Consider the following 23,902-nt stretch of genomic DNA (forward strand, 5'->3'; position numbering starts at 1 on the left):
CGCGACAAACGTGCGTCTTCTTAGATGCTCCTGCACTTTGTACACACCCACCTCGCTACCTGTGCCTCTGTTTCATTACCGTCTCACCTGCTTCAGAAATGCAGGCCCTGCAACAGTCGAGACGCTCTCTCAGCAGCTGAACTTCTCTGTGGCTGACCGGTTCACACAGAGGCACCACACGACGCGGCAGGACTATCTAAGAAGAGGCATGTTTGTCGCGGATATGAATCGTTGTATGCTGCAGTGTAAAACAGTTTCCGAGGGGTTTCCCATGCTCTTAGACTTCGGTGGCGGGTCTCTGTCAGTTGCTCTTGACCTGGCACATGACCAGGCAGTGTGTATGCTTCGAGAGCGAGGGTGGACGCGACAGGACCATCTAAGAAAAATCATGTCGCGGCTGTAAATCGCTGAATGCAGTGTGTAAAACAGTTTGTTTGTCGCAGATGTGAATCGTTGTATGTGGCGTGTACGGCAGTTTGCGAGGGGTATTCCATGGTCTTACAGTTGGTGGGCGAGTCTCTGTTAGTTGCTCTTGCGAGCGGGCACATGACCAGGCAGTGTGTGTGCTTCGAGAGCATGGGTGGACGCGACAGCACCATCTAAGAAGATTCATATTTGTCGCGGATGTGAATCGCTGTGTGCAGTGTGCCTGGCAACGCTGTATTGTATGTTGCCCTCTCCAGAGTTATATCTTTTCATTCACCTACAGTCATATACACAATGAAGTAAGCAGTCTTTAAAAACCGAGTTTTCGGTTACGACTCACGACCGCGTGACCATAGCAAACTGTTTTACACACTACATACAGCACCACGACAAACATGCGTCTTCTTAGATGCTCCTGCACTTTGTACACACCCCCCTCCCACCTCGCTACTACCGTGGTCGGGTGTCTTGGTGGATTATATACAGAAAGGCAGCCAAAACCACACAGAGCAATGAAACGACTCACGTGAGTCACAGGTGCATCTGGACTGTGCAAAGACGACTCGAGTGACGAGGTGGCACATGAGCATGCAGTCCATACTGGACGAGAAATCAGCAGACTAGCATGATGGAGGGAGCGAGTGGATGTCCTTCTCCTCTCTTCCCATTCCACCCTCTGCGCCTGAGCGCCGCACAGATGATTGTGTGTTGGTTCGTTCCATGCATTGTTACAATGTTGCTTTTCTTGCTGATTTATTGCATTACCAATTTTCAAATGTTAATTTTCTCCCTGTGCTTAAAATCATTAAAAAGCGGCCTGATTATGCGTATGGTACGCCTGCGGGTTGGCTAGTAAGTATATATATTGTCAGGGATGCCAGGGGCAACGACCCGGCCGGGACGCCGTGAGGGACCGGATATGGGGCTATGCCCACCCTGGATCACGTGGTGGCCGCTTCCTGGTTGCTTTGGGGGCCACGGGTTGAGGGCATGGAAGCCCCACCCTGTAGGGGCCCGTGGTCACCGCCAGGAGGCGCCCCAATATCTTGGGGACCTGTTACCTCAACACTTCCGCCACACCAGGAAGTGCTGGGGGGAAGAATTAAAAGGGTGCCCGGAAAACTGCCAGGAGAACAGCCGACACTTCCTCCACGCTAGGGCGTGGCCTGAAGGAGTGTCAGGAATCAGCTGGAGCTCATCCGGGAGAATATAAAAGGGGCCGTCTCCCTTCATTCAGGGCTAGAGTCGGGTGTAAGAAGGACAAGGCAGAAGAGAGAGTGGAGGCGGCCCGAGAAGAAGGCATTGTGAAGCCAGGACTGTGTGTTGGGGTTTGTGCACTGTTGGACTGGGTCTAGGTGACCATTATTGTAAATACACTGCTCACAAAAATTAAAGGAACACTTTAAAGAAACACATTAGATACATCAGATCTCAATATGAAGTTGGATATCTATACAAATAACGACAGGGCAATGTCTTAGGAACAAAAGGATGCCAAGTCTTTTAATGGAAATAAAAGTTTTCTGCCTACAGAGGGCTCAATTGTGTAGACACCCTAAAATCAGAGTGAAATGAAGATGTGGCAGGCTAGTCCATTTTTTCAAAAACTTAATTTCTGCTACTCAAAATGCTTTTCAGTATCTTGTGTGGCCCCACGAGCTTGTATGCATGCTTGACAACGTCGGGGCATGCTCCTAATGAGACGACGGATGGTGTTTTGTGGCATTTCCTTCCAGATCTGTATGAGGGCATCCCTGAGCTGTTGTACAGTTTGAGGAGCAACCTGGCGGCGCCTAATGGACCGAAACATAATGTCTCACAGATGTTCTATTGGGTTTAAGTCAGGGGATCGTGAAGGCCATTCAATTGTTTCAATTCCTTCATCCTCCAGGTACTGCCTGCATACTCTTGCCACATGAGGCGGGCATTGTCGTGCATTAGGAGGAAACCAGGACCTACTGCACCAGCGTAGGGTCTGACAATGGGTTCAAGGATTTCATCTCGATACCTTATGGCAGTCAGAGCACCATTTCCTACGCAGTAGATGTCTGTGCGTCCCTCCATGGATATGACTCCCCAGACCATCACTGACCCACCACCAAACCTGTCATGTTGAACGACGTTGCAGGCAGCATATCGTTCTCCTGGTCTTCTCCAGACTCTTTCAGTCTATCACAGCTGCTCAGGGTGAACCTGCTCTCGTCTGTAAAGCGTGCAGAGCCAGTGGCGGACTTGCCAATTCTGGTGTTCTTGAGCAAATGCCAGTCGAGCTCCACGGTGCTGGGCAGTGAGCACAGGGCCCACTACAGGACGTCGGGCCCTCAGGCCATCTTCATGAAGTCTGTTCCTGATTGTTTGGGTAGACACATTCACACCAGTGGCCCTCTGGAGGTCATTCTGTAGGGCACGAGCAGTGCTCAGCCTGTTCCGCCTTGCACAAAGGAGCAGGTATCGGTCCTGCTGATGGGTTGAGGACCTTCTACGGCCCTGTCCAGCTCTCCGAGAATAACAGCCAGTCTCCTGAAATCTCCTCCATGTTCTGGAGATTGTGCTGGGAGACACATTAAACCTTCTTGCTGCAGCACGTGTGGATGTGCCATCCTGGAGAAGTTGGACAACCTGTGCAACTTCTGTAGGGTTAAGGAATCGACTCATACTGCCAGTAGAGATAATTACTCAAGCCAAAACTAGCACGAGTGGAAAACCAGCCAAAAAAGATCAAGAGGGAGAAACTTGAAATGACCTCCACATGTAAAACCAGTCCTGTTTTGAGGCTTTTCTAATTGTTGCCACTTTAGTGAACCTGTCGTTAAGTCCATGAACACCAATACAGCTGAAAGTGATTAACAATGACCTCAGCTGCTTAACCAACCAGAAAATTATCAGACAGGTTTAATTGATTTCATGCCAGGCCCAATAAAAAAAGTGTTCCTTTAATTTTTGTGAGCAGTGTATATTCTGTATATAAAACGTGTGGTGGTGACAAACAACATGTCCGCCTGTCTGTGTCCAGGTCGGCTCCACAATATACATACATACATACATACATACATACATACACATATACATATATGCATATACACACATACGTACACAGCGCAAGCAAGACAGAGAGCCACGCCCACCAACTCACAAAGCCCCGCCCGCCAACTCTAACCCTCCTCCCGCGTCATGGGATATGCATGATATAGCCCCGCCTGCCAACTCTAACCCTCCTCCTGCGTCCACCGTCGCTCTCGAGGCGTGTGCACTGCCTGCTCATGTGCCCACACGCAACAACTCACCAAACACAGCCTCAGTCGCTTTTGTCTGTGCTACAGTCCACATGAGAGACACACACACAGGCGCGCGCGAGAGAGAGAGACACACACACACACACACACAGACATGCAATGTTACTTTTTTTGGTTGTTAATTAAATTACAGATTTTTAAAATGCTAATTTTTTTCCCTGTGCATGCATGCCATGCATGCATATATATATATATATATATATATATATATATATATATATATATATATATATATATAGTATATATTGTCACACACGTGTGCATAGGAGGCAGCTGAAGGGCTTAGAGAGGACTGATTATACATCTGCCCGGGGGGGGTGGGGTACACTGGCGCTCTTTCGAGTTCCCTACAGGTCTTTCCCGGAAATCCCACCAGGAGCCACCACCTCGAAGCGGGACACATCACTTCCGGGCCCGAGGACGACATCACTTCCGCCCACCGTCCTATAAAGCCTCCTGCCTTTGCTCTGGGAGGCAGTTCTGTTTTGGACTCTGTCGTGTAAACTTGCCTTACATGAATCAATTGCTTTTGCAGCCAGGAAATCGCATTAATCGGGTGGCTGCTCCAAACCTTGCCATGCCTCAAGTCTCTTCTTATTACAATATATATACATATACATACATACACACATATATATACAGTAATCCCTCGCTATATCGTGCTTTGACTTTCGCGGTTTCACTCTATCGCGGATTTTAAATGTAAGCACATCTAAATATATATCAGGATTTTTAAGCTGATTCACGCTTTCTGCGGACAATGGGTCTTTTAATTCAGGTTAGATGCTTCCTCAGTTTGATTGCCCAGTTGATTTCATACAAGGGACGCTATTGGCGGATGGCTTAGAAGCTACCCAATCAGAGCATGTATTACATATTAACTAAAACTCCTCAATGCTATAAGATATGCTTCCCGCATGGCGCTTGTTTTGTTTGCTTCTCTCTGTCTCTCATTCTCTCTGCCTGACGGAGGGGGTGTGAGCAGAGGGGGCTGTTTACACAGTGGCTGTTTGCCTAGAAGATAGGACGCTCCTCTACAAAATGCCGCTTTATCGTGGTGCTTCTGTATACTTAAAAGCAGGTATTGATTTTTTGATTGTTTGCTTTTCTTAGCGAGTGCTCTCTCTGACATTATCTGCTCTTCACGGTGCTCCTTTGAAGATAAGATATGTTTGCATTCTTTTAATTGTGAGAAAGAACTGCCATCTCTGTCTTGTAATGAAGCACAGTTTAAACGTTTGATTAAAGGGTGTTATTTCATGTCTAGAGGGCTCTAATAATATTAACAGTGTGGGAGAGTTTATAAGGGCTTAAAATATACAAAAATAACCATACAAACATATGGTTTCTACTTCGCGGATTTTCACCTATCGCGGGGGGGTCTGGAACGCAACCCCCGCGATCGAGGAGGGATTACTGTATTGGACAAGTGATGAGCAGTGCCTGGTTGTCTCCACACACTGAGGAGAGGCAAGACACATGACAGCCTGCATGGAGTTTGCTAAAAGACACCTGAAGGACTCTGAGATGGTGAGAAAGAAGATTCTCTGGTCTGATGAGACTAAGATAGAACTTTTTGGCCTTAATTCTTTTTTTTTTTTTATTTATTTATTAATTTTATTACAATCAATACATAGCAATCAAGTTTTTACAAAAAAAAAGAATTATGCTAAGAACAGATCGATCCCCACCCTTGAGAGAGAGAGCAAGCCAAACGGTGTAAAATTTAAGGCTTTTAAAAATACCTAAATCAACAAATTCTCTGTGCTTTATAAAATCATTTCAAAATATTACTGATTAGATCCTGCCATGTTTTGAAAAAAGTCTGCACAGATCCTCTAACTGAGTATTTGATTTTTCCAATTTTAAATAATATAACACATCAGTTTCCCACTGACTTAAAAGAGGAGAGTTTGGGTTCTTCCAGTTTATCAGAATAAGTCTGCGTGCCAACAGTGTAGTGAATGCAATCACAATTTGTTTGTCTTTCTCCACTTTAAGACCCTCTGGAAGAACCCCAAACACAGCTGTTAATGGGTTAGGAGGGATTGTGAGTCCAAGACTGTCTGAGAGGTAATTAAAAATTTTTGTCCAGAATAATGTTAATTTGGAGCAGGCCCAGAACATGTGACCTAGTGAGGCTGGGGCTTGGTTGCAACGTTCGCAGGTTGGATCATGTCCTGGAAACATTTTGGAGAGTTTTAGTCGAGACAGATGTGCTCGATATATAATTTTGAGTTGTATAATTGTATGCTTTGCGCATATGGAGCTTGAGTGAATTCTCTGCATTGCTACTTTCCACTCCTTTTCTGATATATTAATTGAGAGGTCATTTTCCCAGTGTCCTCTTGGATCTTTGAAAGGAAGGGATTGTAAAAGGATTTTATATATTGTAGAGATGGAGTCTAACTCCTTGAAATTGAGCAATAATTTTTCCAGCGTGGATGAGGGTGCAAGATGAGGAAAATCTGGAAGGTTCTGTTTAACAAAGTTCCTGATTTGAAGATAGTGAAAGAAATTTGTAGCTGGAAAGTTAAATTTGGAATGTAATTGTTCATAGGATGCAAAGACGTTGTCTATATAAAGATCTCTAAGCAAGTTAATTCCAAATTTTTCCAGATATTAAAACTGCATATGTTTGTGAGGGTTGAAAGAGGTGGTTCTTTTGCAGGGGTGCCACAGAAAGAAGCTTCTCCGTCTTAAAATGCTTTCTACATTGGTTCCAGATTCTAAGTGAGTGGAGCACAATTGGGTTATTAGTGTATTGCCGATAGCGTGTGTTTATTGGAGCACAAAGCAAGGAATACAAAGAAGTACTGCAGGATTTTACTTCTATTGCGGTCCATGCCTGTGTATGTTCTTCTATTTGTGTCCAGGTTCTTATCGACTGTATATTTTGCCCAGTAATAAAACTGGAAGTTAGGTAGAGCCATGCCACCTTCTGCCTTTTGTCTTTGTAGGGTCGCTCTTTTGATGCGTGGATGTTTAGAATTCCAAATAAATGAGGTTATTGTTGAATCTAATTGCTTAAAGAACGATTTATTAATGTATATTGGTATGTTTTGAAATAAAAAGGAGCTTAGGAAGAATATTCATCTTAACAGTGTTAATTCTTCCAGCTAGTGTGAGATGAAGGGTTGACCATCTATGCAAGTCTTGTTTAATTTTTTCCATACAGGCACGAAATTTTGTTGATAAAGAGCTTTATGTTTACTTGTGATGTTTACCCGAGGTATTTAAACTGTTCTGCAATGATAAAAGGAAGGGTGTCTAATCTAATATTATATGCTTGCGAATTCACGGAAAGAGTACACTTTTATTCAGATTAATTCTGAGACCAGAGAGCTTTTGAAATTCTGTGAGTGCTGCTAAGACTGCAGGCACAGAATTTTCTGGGTCCGATATATACAGTACCATGTCATCTGCATATAATGAGATTTTCTGTTCCAGTCCTTCTCTGCTAATCCCCTTTATCTGATCAGTATTTCGACAATGTATTGCCAGTGGTTCAATGGCAATTGCAAACAGCAGTGGTGACAAAGGGCATCCTTGTCTTGTGCCACGTTCTAGTTTAAAGTAGTCTGAGCAAATGTTATTGATGCAAACTGAAGCTTCTGGGTTAGTATACAGTAATTTAATCCATGCACAAATGTTGGGCCAAACCCAAACTTCTCCAAAATAGTAAAAGGTATTTCCATTCAATCATGTCGAATGCTTTTCTGCATCCAATGATAATAATATTTCTGGGGTGTTTGATTTAGTTGGTGAGTATATTACATTAAACAGGCGTCGAAGATTTGAAGATAAGTGTCGGCCCCTAATAAATCCAGTTTGGTCTTGTGATATTACTGAGGGAGCACTTTCTCCATCCTTCTAGCTATGATTTTAGAGAGTATTTTAACGTCGTTATTCAGAAGTGAAATTGGTCTGTATGATGCACATTGTAATAAGTCCTTATTTTGTTTTGGAAAGACAGTGATTAGTGCTTGGCGAAAGGTTTGTGGAAGAGATTGGTTATCTCTGGCTTCTGTAAATGTTGCTAATAGGAGGGAGCTAGCTGAGCGGAGAATTTCTTGTAAAACTCTGCAGGGTAGCCATCAGGGCCTGCTGCTTTTCCACCTTGGAGTGACTTTATAGCATCCAGTAATTCTGATAATGACAGAGGTTTATCGAGCTCCTCCACACTAATAGCGTCAATTTGTGGTATCTGTAATTTATCCAGAAATGCATTAGATTGTATATTGTCTTCTTTAAACTCAGTAGTATATAGGGATTTATAGTAGTCTCTAAAAGTGTACATTATATTTTTGTGTTCGATGATTTTATCTCCATTCGTGTTAGTAATTACGAGATTGCGTTGCGTACATCTTGCTTGTGAATTTGTTGCTAAAAGCTTATTAGCTTTCTCTCCATGTTCATAATAATGATGTCTGGATTTGTAAATTAGTTGTTCGGTTTCTTTAGTTGTCAAGAGGTTTAATTCTGAATGTAGAGCCTGCCTCCTCTTATGTAGAGTCTCGCTTGGTAGTCTGGCATGTTCTTCATCTATTTTAGTAATTTCGCTTTTTATCTCTGCTACTTTCTTCGGATTTATTTCTGTGGGAAAGATATGAGATAATCTGTCCTCTTAAGAAGGCCTTAAGAGTTTCCCAGAGTATTCCTGCAGAGATCTCAGGGGATGTATTTGTCTCTAGAAAGAATTCGATTTGTTTGGATATAAATTCAGTACAATTCTCGTCAGCTAATAGAAGCGGATTGAGGCGCCATCTGCGGGGTGAGTGTATGGGGCTTAGTAATTTCAGCTCCAAGATCATCGGAGCATGGTCTGAAATAACAATAGCATCGTATTTACAAGATTTAATCTTAGGCAAGAAGTTATTATCTATAAAGAAGTAATCAATCCTTGAGTAGCAATGATGTACTGGTGAGTAGAAAGAATATGTTCTTGAATTTGGGTTTAAAACCTCCAGGGATCTGATAAGTTGTGATCAGTTATAAACTTTGTAATTATCTTTGCGGTGTTAGTTGCGTTCCCCTGTGGAGGAAGTCCTATCTAAAAGTGGATTTAGAACACAATTAAAGTCCCCAGCCATTATAAGTTTATGAGTGTTCAGATTGGGAATGGATGCAAATAAATTTTGTATAAATTCCTTATCATCAACATTAGGTGCATAAACATTTATCAAAATCATTTTACAGTTAGATAAGTCTCCCATGACCATCACATATCTCCCTTCAGGATCCAATACTACATCTGATGCTACAAATGGTACTGTTCTATGTATGAGAATTCCCACCCCTCTAGTTTTCTTTGTAAAACTAGAATGGAACATTTGGCCAGTCCAGTCTTTTTGCAGCCGGAACTGATCCTTACTTAGTAAGTGGGTTTCCTGTAAAAATACTATTTTAGCATTTAGACCTGTTAGGTGAGAAAGTACTTTCTTTCTCTTTAATTCGTGATTCAGGCCTTTAACATTCCAGCTTACGAAGTTAACTGTCCCATCATGGAGACACTGATTCTGAGTTTTTGGTGTCATATTATAGTCTTAACTGGAAGTGAAATAGTTTAGGTCTTAATTTCCTATTCCCCCAAGAGTTGTTGCCATGCAGCTTATTATTACGTTGATAGTTATAATTATAAAGATTGAGATGATAGATTAGATATAGATCAAGCCTGCTCTCTTTCTCTTCCCCTTAACCCCCACCCTCCCTTTTTGCCTCCCCAGGTGAGGCTAAAACCCACTTCATGCAGTCCCAGTCCTCTGACATACCCAAAGACAGAGCACGTCCAAAGCACATCAAGCCCCATGCAGTGGCGCTTTAAGGTTAAAAGATAGAGATATCTGTTACCAATATAGTCTTTAAAAGAGGAAAAAAAAAAAAAGAAAAGAATTTTGCACTTATATATATATATATATATATATACATATATATATATATATATATATATATATACATATATATATATACATATAATCTTCATCAATTTTAGTGCATTAAGATGATATCCCCAGATAATAAACCCAGGTGATGGTGTTAAAGATGTGTCCAAAACAAGCATAACAAGTCTTAATGCAGTAATAGCAATAACAGCAAACCAAGGGTATGATATTGAACAGTCTCATTTAGGGTACACATGAAATAATTAGAAAAGAAAAAAGAGGAGGAAAACGTAATTAAGCACAATAAAACATAAACATTTAGCGCCTAGTAATACTAAGTAATGATAAGTAATAAGTAAGTAATAATAATATAAGAATATGAGAATATATGCTGATAAAAACCCGTATTTTAAAACAAATAGATCAGACAGTAGATTATTAATCCTAGCTTTATCATTTACCGCCATGACTCACAATTATGTATCAGAATAGTCCGGGATCAGCTTTCTTAACTCATTTTCTGCCTCCTCCTTGCTAGCGAAAACATAGAAATGACCCTGCCATTCCACTTTCAGTTTTGCGGATACAGGAGGCCGTATTTGACATTGGCTTGCCGTAGCGCTGTTTAATATTATAGAAGGCGGCGTTTGATAGCTGTTGCTGGAGAGAAGTCAGGGAAGACGCGAATGTGGCAATCTTCATATATAATATCTTCCTTTTTTCCTGAGGAGTTCCATCACCTCTAACTTAAATGATAATCGTCAAAACGAACTATAAAAGATCTTGGTCGGGTCTGACGGTGTTTGATCAGCGTGACGCGTAAGCCGCTGCTATCTCAGATTCTGCTTTAAAGTCGCCCCGATTATTTTAGAAAAAGTTCAGTTCGAATTTCACGGGTTTAAACTTTCTCGATTCTCCGGCAAGCCTTCAATTCTGACATTATACCTTCTATTCCCATCTTCTAAAGCAGCCAGTCTGTCTCCAAGTTTTTCTCCGAGTTTTTTACATTCGAACTGACATTTACTGCTCTTTCCTCGGCACTGGCAGCTAGATGTTCGGCTATTTCGATCCGATTCGTGAATGTCTCACTAAGATGCTCCAATCGATCAGCAAGCGTGCTCAGTTTAGCGAGTTTTTCTCAATGCGCTCTTCAATTTTACCCAGCACCTGTCGAAGTTCAAGTTGTACCTCTTGACGCAGCCTTTCATTTGCCTGTTGGAATTCCTGTCGCAGCCTTTCATTTGCCTGTTGGATTTCCTGTCGCAGACATTCATTGGCCTGTTTCATCTCCTGTTTTAATTCCTGTTTCAGTCTCTCAAGTGCCTTTGCCGTTGCTTTCTCATTAGCCTTCTCGCTTTTCTTTATATCTTGCGTGAGCTCAGCGAGCAACACTTTCAGTTCAGATAGCTCAAATGTGCCTTCTTGTACCGTAGATGAAGCAGCAGACTCTGCTGAAGCGGTGTCCCGCTGCTCCAGTCCCGCGTAATTGCGTAACTGAAGCCGCGGACCTCCCGGCCTTTTCCAGTTTCAGGTAATCCTCTCCAATCGGCGAGCTATCCACATCTGCACTCACGATCGCACCTTCGCTCCCCTTTTCGCTCTCAGCCGGCGGACGATGTAGCGGACCGTGGTCCCGAGGAGTCTGTACTTTCGCCCATCTGATCCAGGTCTGTCTCTGAGAGGCCGTATCTCGAACTAGGGCTTGCTGATCGCAGCTTGGATGTAGCTTTAGTCTTGATTCTTTCGGACCCCCCTTCTTGTTGGCCATGTTTATATGTGTTTACATATACTGTAGCGGTCCCTCTCGGGTTGAATAAATACAGGATATCTCAGAATAATAAGCAAATAATATGAAAAATAGCACCACTGCTAGCGGAGCTCCACTTCAGACGTCCATCTCTCGCATCGGACGAGACCAACTCCCTTGGCCTTAATTCTAAGCGGTATGTGTGGAGACAACCAGACACTGCTCATCACTTGTCCAATACAGTCCCCACAGTGAAGCATGGCGGTGGCAGCATCATGCTGTGGGGGTGTTTTTCAGCTGCAGGGACAGGACGACTGGTTGCAATCGAGGGAAAGATAAATGCGGCCAAGTACAGGGATATCCTGGACAAAAACCTTCTCCAGAGTGCTAAGGACCTCAGACTGGGCCAAAGGTTTACCTTCCAACAAGACAATGACCCTAAGCACACAGCTAAAATAACGAAGGAGTGGCTTCACAACAACTCTGTGACTGTTCTTGAATGGCCCAGCCAGAGCCCTGACTTAAACCCAATTGAGCATCTCTGGAGAGACCTAAAAAAATGGTTGTCCACCAACGTTTACCATCCAACCTGACAGAACTGGAGAGGATCTACAAGGAGGAATGACAGAGGATCCCCAAATCCAGGTGTGAAAAACTTGTTGCATCTTTCCCAAGAAGACTCATGGCTGTATTAGCTGAAAAGGGTGTTTCTACTAAATACTGAGCAAAGGGTCTGAATAGGACCATGTGATATTTCAGTTTTTCTTTTTTAATAACTCTGCAACAATTTCAAAAATTATTTTTTTGTCTGTCAATATGGGGTGCTGTGTATACATTAATGAGAAAAAAAAGTAATTTAAATGATTTTAGCAAATGGCTGCAATATAACAAAGAGTGAAAAATTGAAGGGGTCTGAATACTTTCCATTACCCACTATATATATATATATATATATATATATATATATATATATATATATACATACATACATACATACACACACACACACATTTATCATACTTCTATAATCCTTGTGTTTTTAATAAATTGTATTACACTGTTCCTTAGAGACCTGCCTACAACAGAGAAAGGCAAATAAAGGTAAAATAAAGTAGCAGTCTTGCTAAACTATTTGACTAATTTCCAGTATTGCCAAAAGTAAAACGGATAATTAACCAACTTATTTCTTTTTCAAATCCTACAATAGCCTACTAAAAAATTACATGGGGCAGGTATCATACAAAAAAATATATAATTTTTTGGGTGGAATATCCTTCTATATAAAAGTGGTCGGGTGTCCTTCCATCCCGTGAGTGCTACGCAGGCGCGGAGTTTCTCACAAGCCCCGTCCATTTTGCAATGCAATGGGATTTGTAGTTTCGTTTTTCCAGGTAAAAGATGATTTTCTACTCCAGATTGTGCGATATCTTCTACTTCTTTCTTACTATATAAAAGCGGTCGGGATTGTCCTTCCGTCCCGTGAGTTAAAAGCGTAAGCGGTATTCCGCTTATCACAGACTTACTACTTGCAGCTTGCGGTACGAAGCGACATGATGTGAGCAGAGTTTTGGTGCTCCCATCGTTTCCTTGCTTTTTGTGCGCGATGCGCTGGAAAAATAGACAAAATTATGTCTCTGGAAATAATTAATGTTGATGGAGTACAAATGCCTCACCGCGCAGTAAATATCAGGGGGGTTCAAAAGGGCGACCTCAATATAGAAAAGAATTTAAAATTTCATCACAAAAATAACAGAAACTACGAGTATTAAAGTAATACTGCTCAAATGCAATATAACCAAATTAATGAGTTTGTATAAAATATCAAATTGATCTACATATTGAATTGCCATAAGAAGTGGTCAAATTAAAAGTCGTCGCCTTAAAAGACGGGTGAGCCTAGTTCCTGTAACACAAAGCAAAACTCTATATGACTATAGGACACCTGCTGGTGTGCAGGTTTAGCTGAGAAAGGAGTGGTGGTATACTGTTCTACTGTGCAGCATTACTCACCCACACATGGACTACATAGACAAGCCATCAGAAGGAAACCTTACCTGTGATCTCAATGTCTTAAGCATGCAAAACAACATGTGCATATGACAGGGGTATTCTAGAACCAAGCATTGTGAAAACGTAAAATTAAAATTTAACGTTTTAACCAAAAACACAAATGTTTTGTTTGTTTGGAGAAAAAAAAACAGCAGTTGAATGAAAGAACACCTTACCAACTGTTAAGTATGGGGTTACATCTATTTTGCTTTGGGTTGTGTGACAGCTAGTGGCATAGGAAACACTGTGCAAGTACATGAAAGAATGGATTACTATAATTATCAACAAATCCACAGGGTTCAATATCAGTCAGAAAAGTGAAGCTGAAAAAAATGGCTTCAATGACAAGACAGCAATCCAAAACACATTACAAAATCTATGAAGTACCTTAAGAAAAACAAAGTGACAATTTGGATAACTCACTGCTGGAAGCAATTTGCAAGGATGGATGTGGAAATATTTCTAAAACAAAATTCAAAGTCTCATAGCTGGCTACAAAAATGTTTGAAAAAATCAGATTTGTGCCCAACTGGGTGTTACCAAATACTGACAGTAGGAAGCCCAAACTTTTGCAAATGCCACATTTACTGTTTTATTTTATTTATTTATTTATTTTTTAAACATATTTTAAGATTATCAGATAAATCGTAACAATACCTTAACATTAGGGCTGCTACAATTTGACAACAACGTCGACGCAGATTTTTTATTGTTGACATGTCATAAACAGAACCTTCAATAGAGGCTCCAGTCACAAAGAACCACATTGGTTTTTGTAACTGCATTCCACTGCATGAACGTCTGGGGGCAGAATCATTTGTTATTGTTTGTCAAGGCTGCACACAGTCCTACCAACGAAGAAGAACTTCTGAGGAGAAGAAGAATGTAGAGGAAAATAAATGTGGTTGCAATGGTCGGATAGAGGAGAGGGAAGGAGATGGAAAAAAAATTGAGACAGAAACTTTCTAAAGTGTGGGGGCACTTCACTGAAAAAGAAAAAAAAAAGTTGAATCCAGACTATGCAAAGCGGAGCTTTCCTTTCACGGCAGCACCACCGTGATGTGATGCATGAGCATCTGAAATGCAAGCATCCTGGAGCTGTGATGCCGCCATCTCGAGAGGTAAGTTTTAGTGAATAATGTTGATGTATGTACTATAATGTGTATATCAAGGTTTCGACAATGATAGCTAACCCTTAAACCGACACATACTTAGGGGTTAATGCACCCCTGGACGCCAAATACTTTTTAGCTGCACTTTTTATGTAAGCGTCACAATTCACTAAGAAAATGTGAAATTTTAATGGAACACGTATTTTATTTCATGCAAAGAGCATCACAATTACTGCAACACTGATCATTTTACACACTGTATATGAACTGTAAAAACTATAAAAAAAAAGTACTGCAACAATCTATTATTATATGTTCAAGGTGCAACTGAAGCTATTGATGAAAATCAGTAACTCACCGAGCCAACTGCGCTTGAACTGGCTGCACGCAAACACACAGAGGTAAACGCTGATGATTGCAGGCTAGTCTAGTGTAGCGGCTGAATCCCAGAGACACTGGTGCTGCAGTTCTGCTGGGGCCAGCAGTGCTCATGTGCTGGCTGCTCAACGAATGTACGGCACTGACTGATCAGCTCCGGCCAAGCAAATATGTGAAGCAAATATAGCCGGTTGCAGGGTTCAATGAATGTACGTCGCCAAATATACTCGGCTCCGGTTAGCTGACAAATTGCACTGAGAAAAAACTTTAGTCGGTTGCGGAGTTCAATGAATGTAGGTCGCTGAATGTATGTCACTGCATATACTTGGCTTCGCCGTGCTTCCAAATTGCACTGGAAACCGACTCTAGCCAGTTGCGGCGGTTTAAGGGTTAAGTGAATATAATTTCAGTTATGTTTGCTAACATGTTTGGAGCTATAGTAAACGAGTGAATAGGAGTAGCTGAGCCGTCCTAATTTTTTTTCCTTCTTTTTTCGTATAATATTTGAGTTCATATGAATAGTAAACCATCTCTAACTAATGTTAGGTAACTTGTGTTTTGGAGTATATCAGTAATTATCTTGTTATTTTTTTTTTGGGCATAATATAGTACACAATGTGATAAGCTACAACACTTTTCCTTCAGATTGTGAATGTTAAAACATCTTTGTATGTCTGCAAAATCATTCTTGTGTATTCCTGCTACCTCTACTCCCTCTGAGCGTGTCTTCTCAGCAGCTGGGAACATTGTCTCATAGAAGAGAGCCAGCCTCACACCAGAGCATGTTAAAATGGTCACGTTCCTGCAGTGCAATCATAAATACATGAACTGAATCTTTCATAAACTGTACATTATTGTTTAATTTTATTTGTATTGAAGCTTCATTTAAACTTTTGGACTTTAACACACACCAGTGTCCATTTTTGGTTAAGTTAAATGCACTTTTTTGTTTAAAGACTATGTGCACTTTAGTTTGTATTGTTTAATGTATTTCCTTTTTATAGTGATGGTCACACTAATATAAAACATCTGAATGTTTTCAAAGTCATATGTTTCACTGGTTGTTATTTTAATTAGATTATTATTAATTTTAATTGTGTTAATGCAGAGACATCGGGTGACATTCACAGGTGGACAGACGTGAGCAGATGAGGTAAGACATGCACTGGAGCCCAGAACAGGACGTGCAACCACAGGTTGCAGGCATCAAAATAGTCAGGCATGAAATAATAATGACTAATCGAAAAAAAAATAATGAATGATTAGTCGACTACAAAAATAATCATTAGTTGCAGCCCTACTTAACATGTTCATAAAAAAAACACTGGTTTAGTTTTTCTGCTAAACAAGTTGTATTTGCTATTGTTTTTACTTCAAATGTAAACAAATTATTTAATTTGGCCAGTGGTGTCCAAACTTTTGCATGGAACTGTATGTGATGCCACAAGTAATGAATGTAAACCCATGGCCTTTGCTAAGCAACATGCAGCAAACTGTTCACAGGGAACAGGGTGTCTGCCAAAGCTAAGCTGCCAAACAATTCTAGCATGGGAATAAATCTACAGTGCATATGGGGAATTAAATGAAGGGAAAAAAAATATCTATCCTCTTGTTGTGGTTTCCTTTTGAGACGGATAATAGTGCTTTTCCATTGACAAATCTAGACAGTGCACAATTCATACAAAATATGGATGGTCATCATCACGAGATGTGTAAAGATTCATCGGCTGCTTGTTTCAACATCTTATATTTAAACGTCTACGCGTGGAAGTGTGTGCATCTGCCTGTCCAGCCTGGAAGTGAGAGTTGGAGTTGGGGTAAGGGCTCCACCTCCACGGAAATAGAAACTTACTTAGCCGCTACTACACAAGTGAGGTAAGCACATCGGCAAAACGGTATCCCTTTTACTTCTTCACCCGCCACTAATACACAAGCAAGGCGAGCATGTCTGCAAAACGAAAACCCCAAAGAAAGAGACACCTGCTTAGCTGCTAACACACAAGCGATGCAAGCACATCGGCAAAAAGAAACTACCTAGGAGAGAGAGGCCCAGTCAATTACCTGACATCTCCACCTTTCAATTTTTTTTCTGACAATTTCAATAGTTTCTATGACACTGGGCTTTTTACAGCATGGGCTTGCACAGCTAGTATTATCATAATAATTCAGAGTGTGACACATTAATATCTACTTTTGGAATCTTGTTACTCCATTACAGGGATAAAGAAAGCCATAACGTGTGGAAAAAAATCTGAAATTGATGCTGTTCCATAGGTGGTTAAACTCACTTACTGTACGTTGAGGCAACTAAGAATCACCAACACTCTAAACAATCAAATTCATTTAATATTCAGTGTTTAACTTGCAATTCAGCCTAAATTAATATGTATTAGAGCTTGCAATTTAGCCTAAATTAATATGAATTAGAGCTTAGGGTACCACAATGGCAAAGTGTTTTGGGCTTTCACTCTCTTCATGATTTTTTTTTCTCTAGATATTCTGGAGTTCCTTAAAAATAACAAAGAACCCCAGGCTTGGTTAGTATGAATGGACCATGCGATGGACTAGCACCATATTCAGGATATGCTGCAGCCCCATGCATCCTGAATTGGATTAAATGGGTTTGACAATGTTACTTCAGAGTTTAAGATCCCTACTTAATAAAAAAAAAAAGTCAGCAATTTTCAGAAACTATTCTATGTGGCAGGGATTACAGTACAATAAAATTATTATTTTTATTTATTACAGTACCTCCATTTATCAGTTGACTATCCACAAGCACTGGAGCCTCCGCTTCTACAGCAGATTCTGTTGACACCATATCAGCCATCGTTACAGTTCCTCAGCTCTTCAGCACAATCAGGATTGTAAAATATGTTTCATGTCAAGAATAAATCCTGAAATTCAAAATAACAGTTGCATACCATGATGAAGTGAAACAGTGGTACAGTAATTAAAATCTGTAACCTCAGTATGAACAGAATAATCAATATAAAGCAAAAAAAGACACAGTTCTGAGATGTAAATACAAGCAAAATTTCCAACTATATAACAGTTTACAAAACATACAGTACAGCTAAAAGGTTTTTGCTAGGCCAACAGGGCTTCAGGCTGTTTCCAAAGCATACTAACCATAAGATACTTTTATAAATGTGTGTCACAAATCAGAATAGTGTAATCTGTTTGGTGGTTTAAAGCGGTTATGACTGTTAAAATTCTCAATATATAAAACAAACACCCGTTGATAAACCGGATTCAATCTACAGTATTTTGTCAAGCCTAAGCAAAACATCTTCATGCACATAGTGCACACCAAATAACAATAATCACCAGGCTACCTAAACAGCATACTAGAGAAGTAGGAAAATGTTGTAATTTGTAGAAAAACTGGTCCATCCCCAATCTAAATTCAACATGTATCCCCTCCAACACCCCCAAAAAAAAAAACACTCAAAAACATTTTCACATCCTGGATAGGAAGTGCTTTTGTTATGTCTATGTGTTCTTATTTATTATACTGACTTCTACTAAAATATACACCAAGAACAAGGTCTCCTTTATAATGGAACACAATGCACACATTGTTTAAAAAAAATTGGGGTAGTTTATAGCAATGTATCAAAACACAGATCTGAATAAGCTACCAAGCAAAACATGAGGTAATAGTACTAAATACTGTAATGTTGCTGATCTTTGTAACATAAATATTTTAAGCGCTTTTAAAATCAATATCATTAACAAAATATGGGGGTGATCATTTATTGAAATTTATGGCAACGTTCAAGAGCATTAAATACTTTTGCATGACACTGTATTTCTAGTTTTCCTAACTGTCTGCAAATTAACAAGAAAATGTAAATGACAAAAGGAACCATCAATTCACCACTAACTTGGTTACAAACTTGCCTGAGTGTGTTCATCATGAAATATCCATTTTAATTAAATATTTGTAAAGAAATGCAGCACCTGCACCTCTTCAAATTTCCACTGGCCCTTTTTCTTAGCATAGGAAGGTAAGCAAAGCTTCACAGGTGGTCCCACTCCTCACAAGTACCACCAGTAATTTCATCCCACTTCAAGCATTAAACAAAATGTACAGACTAAGTATTACTACTATACTCCAAGCCACAAATCATTTTAATGACAAGTTGAAAATTAAAAATCTGCGGTATATAAGATGCACTAAAAAGTCATTAAATAATTGCACTTATTATGGACAAGGACTGAACTTGAGTACAAATCATCCCACAATTGTTAACATGGCTAAAATCAGATTTAAAACACCCCGGCCATCTTACCATTATTACGGAGTCGGGGTCACGTGAAACCCATTCTTCTCTGGCTGCAAAGCTGGACCCAATCCAGTCGGGATGACAACCTTGCAAAGACCAAACTCGTACACATATTCACGCACACATTAAATCCTGTTCATCGGTCAACATAAAATTCAAGTTTTCGGAATGTGGGAGAAATGAGGGTATCGATGTTAACACATATTATGAATTTCCCCATGGGATTAATAAAGTATCTATCTATCTATTGAATGTTAGGTGTTACAGTAGCAGTCTCGAAACACCGGGACCCAGAAGTATGTGCTTCAGAATGTTTCAATATATAGGCTATCGGTTCACTGAAGGATATATATCACAACCTATTTACTTTGGAATATACGTCATACAATTTCAATTCACCTCTCGTTTCGCGATGTCAGATTTACTACGAAGTCGACGTCAAGGCTTGAGAAAAACAGTGGCACGCTCAGTCTATATATTGCAGCCCGAAAGTGACTGACACATGCGCAGTGTGCACCTTAAACGTGACAGCACCTCTGCAACGCTCCGCTGTCCTCCTGGTTATAGCATCTCGTCTGCTCTCAATCACTGCTGTGGATCTGAAACGCAATACAACACTCCACCTGAGCAACCCACTACTCCTTTCCCAGGAATGGCAACTTGTTTGCCTCTCAGCTAATACTGTGCAAATGAAACGTGATACAGGTTCCCATGTTAGTAAGGCACCGCTCCAATCCCGAGTATAGCAGCCCGTCCCACGACTCTACTCTGCCGCGGACCTTTTCGCTTGTTGGAGTTAGGTAAGTGTGCCATTCACTGACTAAGGGCACGTGGCTATTCGAGATACGCAGCCGTCTTACTCCACCCGTTTGTGATACACGCGGCAATAAACAATAACCAAAACTAACAAATGAACCTTTTATATTCAGAACTTTCAAAATTCCTCCTTGAATTTAATTCGTTAATTATGAAAAATGTAAACACGCTATCTATGCATACGTAGATTACCACTTTAAACTATACAAAAATCAAAGCATTATCTTTAATAAAGCTAATTACTCCTTTACCTCATTTCGAATCGCCCTCCGTCTTCCGAATGATGCACAAGACTTCTGTGCGATATTTTTTGCCAGAGAACTGATGAATAAATCATCAGCCGGAAAACATAAAGTACGGCCCGTAGAAACTCGACAAGGTATCCGACCAATCAGCTTAAAACAAAATAAGTTTTTCGCTTATAAATATATATATAGAATCCGATTTCTGAATCACACTTGTTAAGTCGCAGCCAACTGCAGAATAGTCTGTGTACAAACTGTCCAAAGCATCTGACCGCGTGCACAAATTGGACGAGGCGAGATGACGTCACGGCTCCGTCGTCAAATTACTAGGCGGTGTCAAGTAGGAGGCGGGCGATAGACAATGAATGAACGGAACGTTAAACGTGTTTAATACGGCGACATGCTTTAATTTTCAAGAAAAGCAAGTAACGTCATTTTTTTTTACGTTTTTCGTATGTATAAAGCAAACAGAATGATATACACAATTCTCTTAATGCAACGTTAGTTAAAGAACACTTGAAAGTATAATAATTATAAAAACAAATTCCACCTAAGGGCGTAAATGCTTGTAAAGTAATTTTATGAGTTCGTAGCCGTACTTCGCCAGGCTTCAGTTTTCGGTGCTTTTAGTATCCATGCGAGGAATTCTTAATTTTGTGTAATTTTCTTCGCAGAATGGTCTGGTGGTTGTTCTGTAACGTATTAACTTAATGTACAGACTTTATTTGTGCATCGTGCCGAATTCTTCTGAATCTATGAAATTCAAAAGCAGATTTAGAAAATGTACCGATTGTACAGAGAGCTCATTGTTATAATTACTTTATTCTAATAACATAAACATGTACTATTTTCAAACCCACCAAATCTAATTCAGGGTTGCAGGGACCTGTTGCCTATTCGAAACTTCCTAGACTGGGTGCCATTCTCCTACTTACTCTGGGCCAGTTTTGGAATCACCAGTTATTGTAGCCTGTACAACTTGGAGAACGTGTGGACTTAGTACTTCAAATTCTCGTTTTTTAATCAGTATTGTGTCAGTGCACCCTTGCTTTTATGAATTATTTGGTAATTAAAATGGAAGCTAAATGTAATCTGCCTGAAGATGCTAAAAATTTACATTGTGCAGCTTTTCGTGTCAAATAATCTTTTTTTAACTAAAGTCAGCGTCCAGTGTTTTTTTTTTTTTTTGTTTTTTTACATTATTTACTCATGTCTTTCTCAGTACATAGAGTTTAAATGTGATTAGACTTATCTAATAATCTTATTTAAAGAGGACAATAGGTCAGTTTGCATATACAGATATGTTAGTCAAAGAAACAGGCAGATGTGACATTAAGCCTCATTTTTTTAGTTTTGACTACATATGTGTTTTTTTAGGTAAAGAATTACACACAGTGGAATTAATTTAGATTGTCTATTAATATTAAGTACACATTTTAAATGTACAGTACATACTCTTTAAAAAGTGGTCTGCAAGATGATAAAGAACAGGTTTTGGAATCTTCTTTAGAAGCCCATGTGTGTCTTTGTGTTGAGTAATGAAGATCAATTTCAATACAGATATTTCAAATAATTATTTCTGTAGTCAAAAACATTAGGGCTTGTGATGATGTTATATGCAATATTTCAGAAAAAACAATTTAAATTTTTCTTGAAAAGTCAGATTAGTTTTTGTCCTCGGTGAGATATTACATTACAGGGAAAGGTGGCTCTTTCAGCAGAAATGGGGATTTCAAGATTAGTTTACCCTGAGTTATTTATTTCTGTTCATATGGATTGGTCAGATAAAATCAATTAGGTATTCAATTTGTTTACATGGAGAAAGAAGATACAGTGCTTTGGGCAAAAGTTATGTGGAGGGTGGGGTGGGGGTGTGTGTAAAAGCTTTCAGGCTTCTACAGCTTATTATTTTTCAAAAAGTGTGGTGGCCTTTATTTTTGGGAATTTTCAGTATAAAGCTTTGTCAAGCATGCTGTCAAATTATTCAGCAGAATTGTTATTCTTTTTCTCACAAAAATCCCACTGTACCTGAAAGAAGATATATGAACTCATGTCATTGTTAATAATTTTTTAAGTTTGCTTACAATTCAAGACAAGTCAAAAGTTTTATATTTTTCTCTGATCTGTTTATGCAAAACTGAAATTATATTTAGTTTTAAAAAAACATTTTCTTATAGCTTCTTGGGTATTTGGTTTAGTGTTTGATGGTGTTATTGTGAATCTTTTTCATATTTCAAAATAATACTACACAATTAGCTTGGGACTACACAAATTGTGTCCCTCAAAATTTTTTAAATTTTTATAAGTTTTGCCTAACTCATTCTTTTTGTCTAAATATTTATAAAATATGTCTTCATTTACACTCGGGTGCAGGTCTACCTGATACTGTGATGTTTATTAAAGTAGTTGAAATAACCTGATAACATAATGTTTATTTAATGTCTGGCCGATAAAAGGTAAACACAGTTAATATTTTGAGAAAAAAAACTCCTTACAACAGGAGGAACAAAGAGCTTTCAAAAGAGATTGTGTAATTCACTTACTATTTTTAGAGGTATCAGCAATACCAAGTGATTAACCTTTAGCAATCAGATTTTTTGTAGCCAATAGTACAAGGTAAAATAAAGATTTCTTTACATCTGCTTACATTGACAAACATTTTCTCAGTAGCCACACAAGAAAAAATAATAGTATTCTTGCCTCATCACTCCAAGGATGCAGGATCAGTTTATTGCCCAGTTACTGCCTATGTTGATTTTGCATGTTTCCCTGTGCCACATTATTTTTTTCAAGCTGTTTCGCTTTCTCCTTCTATCTGAAAGAAACATGTATGTTAGGATAATTGTTGTGTGTAAAGTGTAAAGTGAAGGGTACTGTGCTTTCTCCGGTCCTGTTCAGCCTATATACATCGGACTTCCAATACAACATGGAGTCCTGCCACGTGCAAAAGTTCGCTGACAACACTGCTATCATGGGCTGCATCAGGAGTGGGCAGGAGGAGGAGTATAGGAACCTAATCAAGGACTTTGTTAAATGGTGTGACTCAAACCACCTACACCTGAACACCAGCAAAACCAAAGAGCTGGTGGTGTATTTTAGAAGGCCCAGGCCCCTCCTGGACCCCATGATTATCAGAGGCGACTGTGTGCAGAGAGTGCAAACCTATAAATACCTGGGAGTGCAGCTGGATGATAAACTGGACTGGACTGCCAATACTGATGCTCTGTGCAAGAGAGGACAGAGATGACTATACTTTCTTAGAAGCCTGCGTCCTTCAACATCTGCAATAAGATGCTGCAGATGTTCTATCAGACAGTTGTGGCGAGTGCCCTTTTCTACACGGTGGTGTGCTGGGGAGGCAGCATAAAGAAGAAGAACGCTTTGCGCTTGGACAAACTGGTGAAGAAAGCAGGGTCTATTGTAGGCATGGAGTTGGACAGTTTTACATCTGTGGCAAAGTAACAGTATCATCTCCAGACAGAGGAGCAGCTTCAGCAACAGATTACGGTCACTGTCCTGCTCCACTGACAGACTGAGGAAATCATTCCTCCCCCACACTATGCGACTCTTCAATTCCACCTGGCGGGGAAAACGTTAACATTATACAAAGTTATTGTCTGTTTTACCTGCCTTGCACTCTCCACCCTGCATTTTTTATTTTG

The 23,902-nt window shown here is 39.9% G+C and overlaps 2 protein-coding genes across 4 annotated transcripts in view; one reads left to right on the forward strand and one right to left on the reverse strand.

Moving 5' to 3' along the window:
* LOC120523172 (solute carrier family 35 member F2-like) overlaps positions 1 to 20,499 on the reverse strand; it is a 47,394-nt gene extending 26,895 nt beyond the window's left edge. For 2 of the 3 annotated variants that reach the window (XM_039744211.1, XM_039744209.1), the window contains exons 1-2: positions 20,247 to 20,499; positions 17,639 to 17,784 (exon numbers count right to left, since the gene is read on the reverse strand). In XM_039744211.1, the coding sequence (XP_039600145.1) occupies positions 17,639 to 17,717 (79 nt within the window). In that variant the 5' untranslated portion in view covers positions 17,718 to 17,784; positions 20,247 to 20,499. Of the gene's footprint in view, positions 1 to 17,638; positions 17,785 to 19,185; positions 19,377 to 20,246 lie in introns of those variants that run through there. The other variant, XM_039744210.1, reaches the window with a different exon arrangement.
* The window catches only part of LOC120523173 (ras-related protein Rab-39A), a 47,794-nt gene continuing 43,291 nt past the window's right edge, over positions 19,400 to 23,902 (forward strand). The window contains exon 1 of the mRNA XM_039744214.1: positions 19,400 to 19,979. Within this exon, the coding sequence (XP_039600148.1) occupies positions 19,891 to 19,979 (89 nt within the window). The 5' untranslated portion in view covers positions 19,400 to 19,890. The remainder of the gene's footprint in view (positions 19,980 to 23,902) is intronic.

The sequence above is a fragment of the Polypterus senegalus genome, chromosome 2 (assembly GCF_016835505.1).
Source record: "Polypterus senegalus isolate Bchr_013 chromosome 2, ASM1683550v1, whole genome shotgun sequence".
Lineage (NCBI taxonomy): Eukaryota > Metazoa > Chordata > Cladistia > Polypteriformes > Polypteridae > Polypterus > Polypterus senegalus.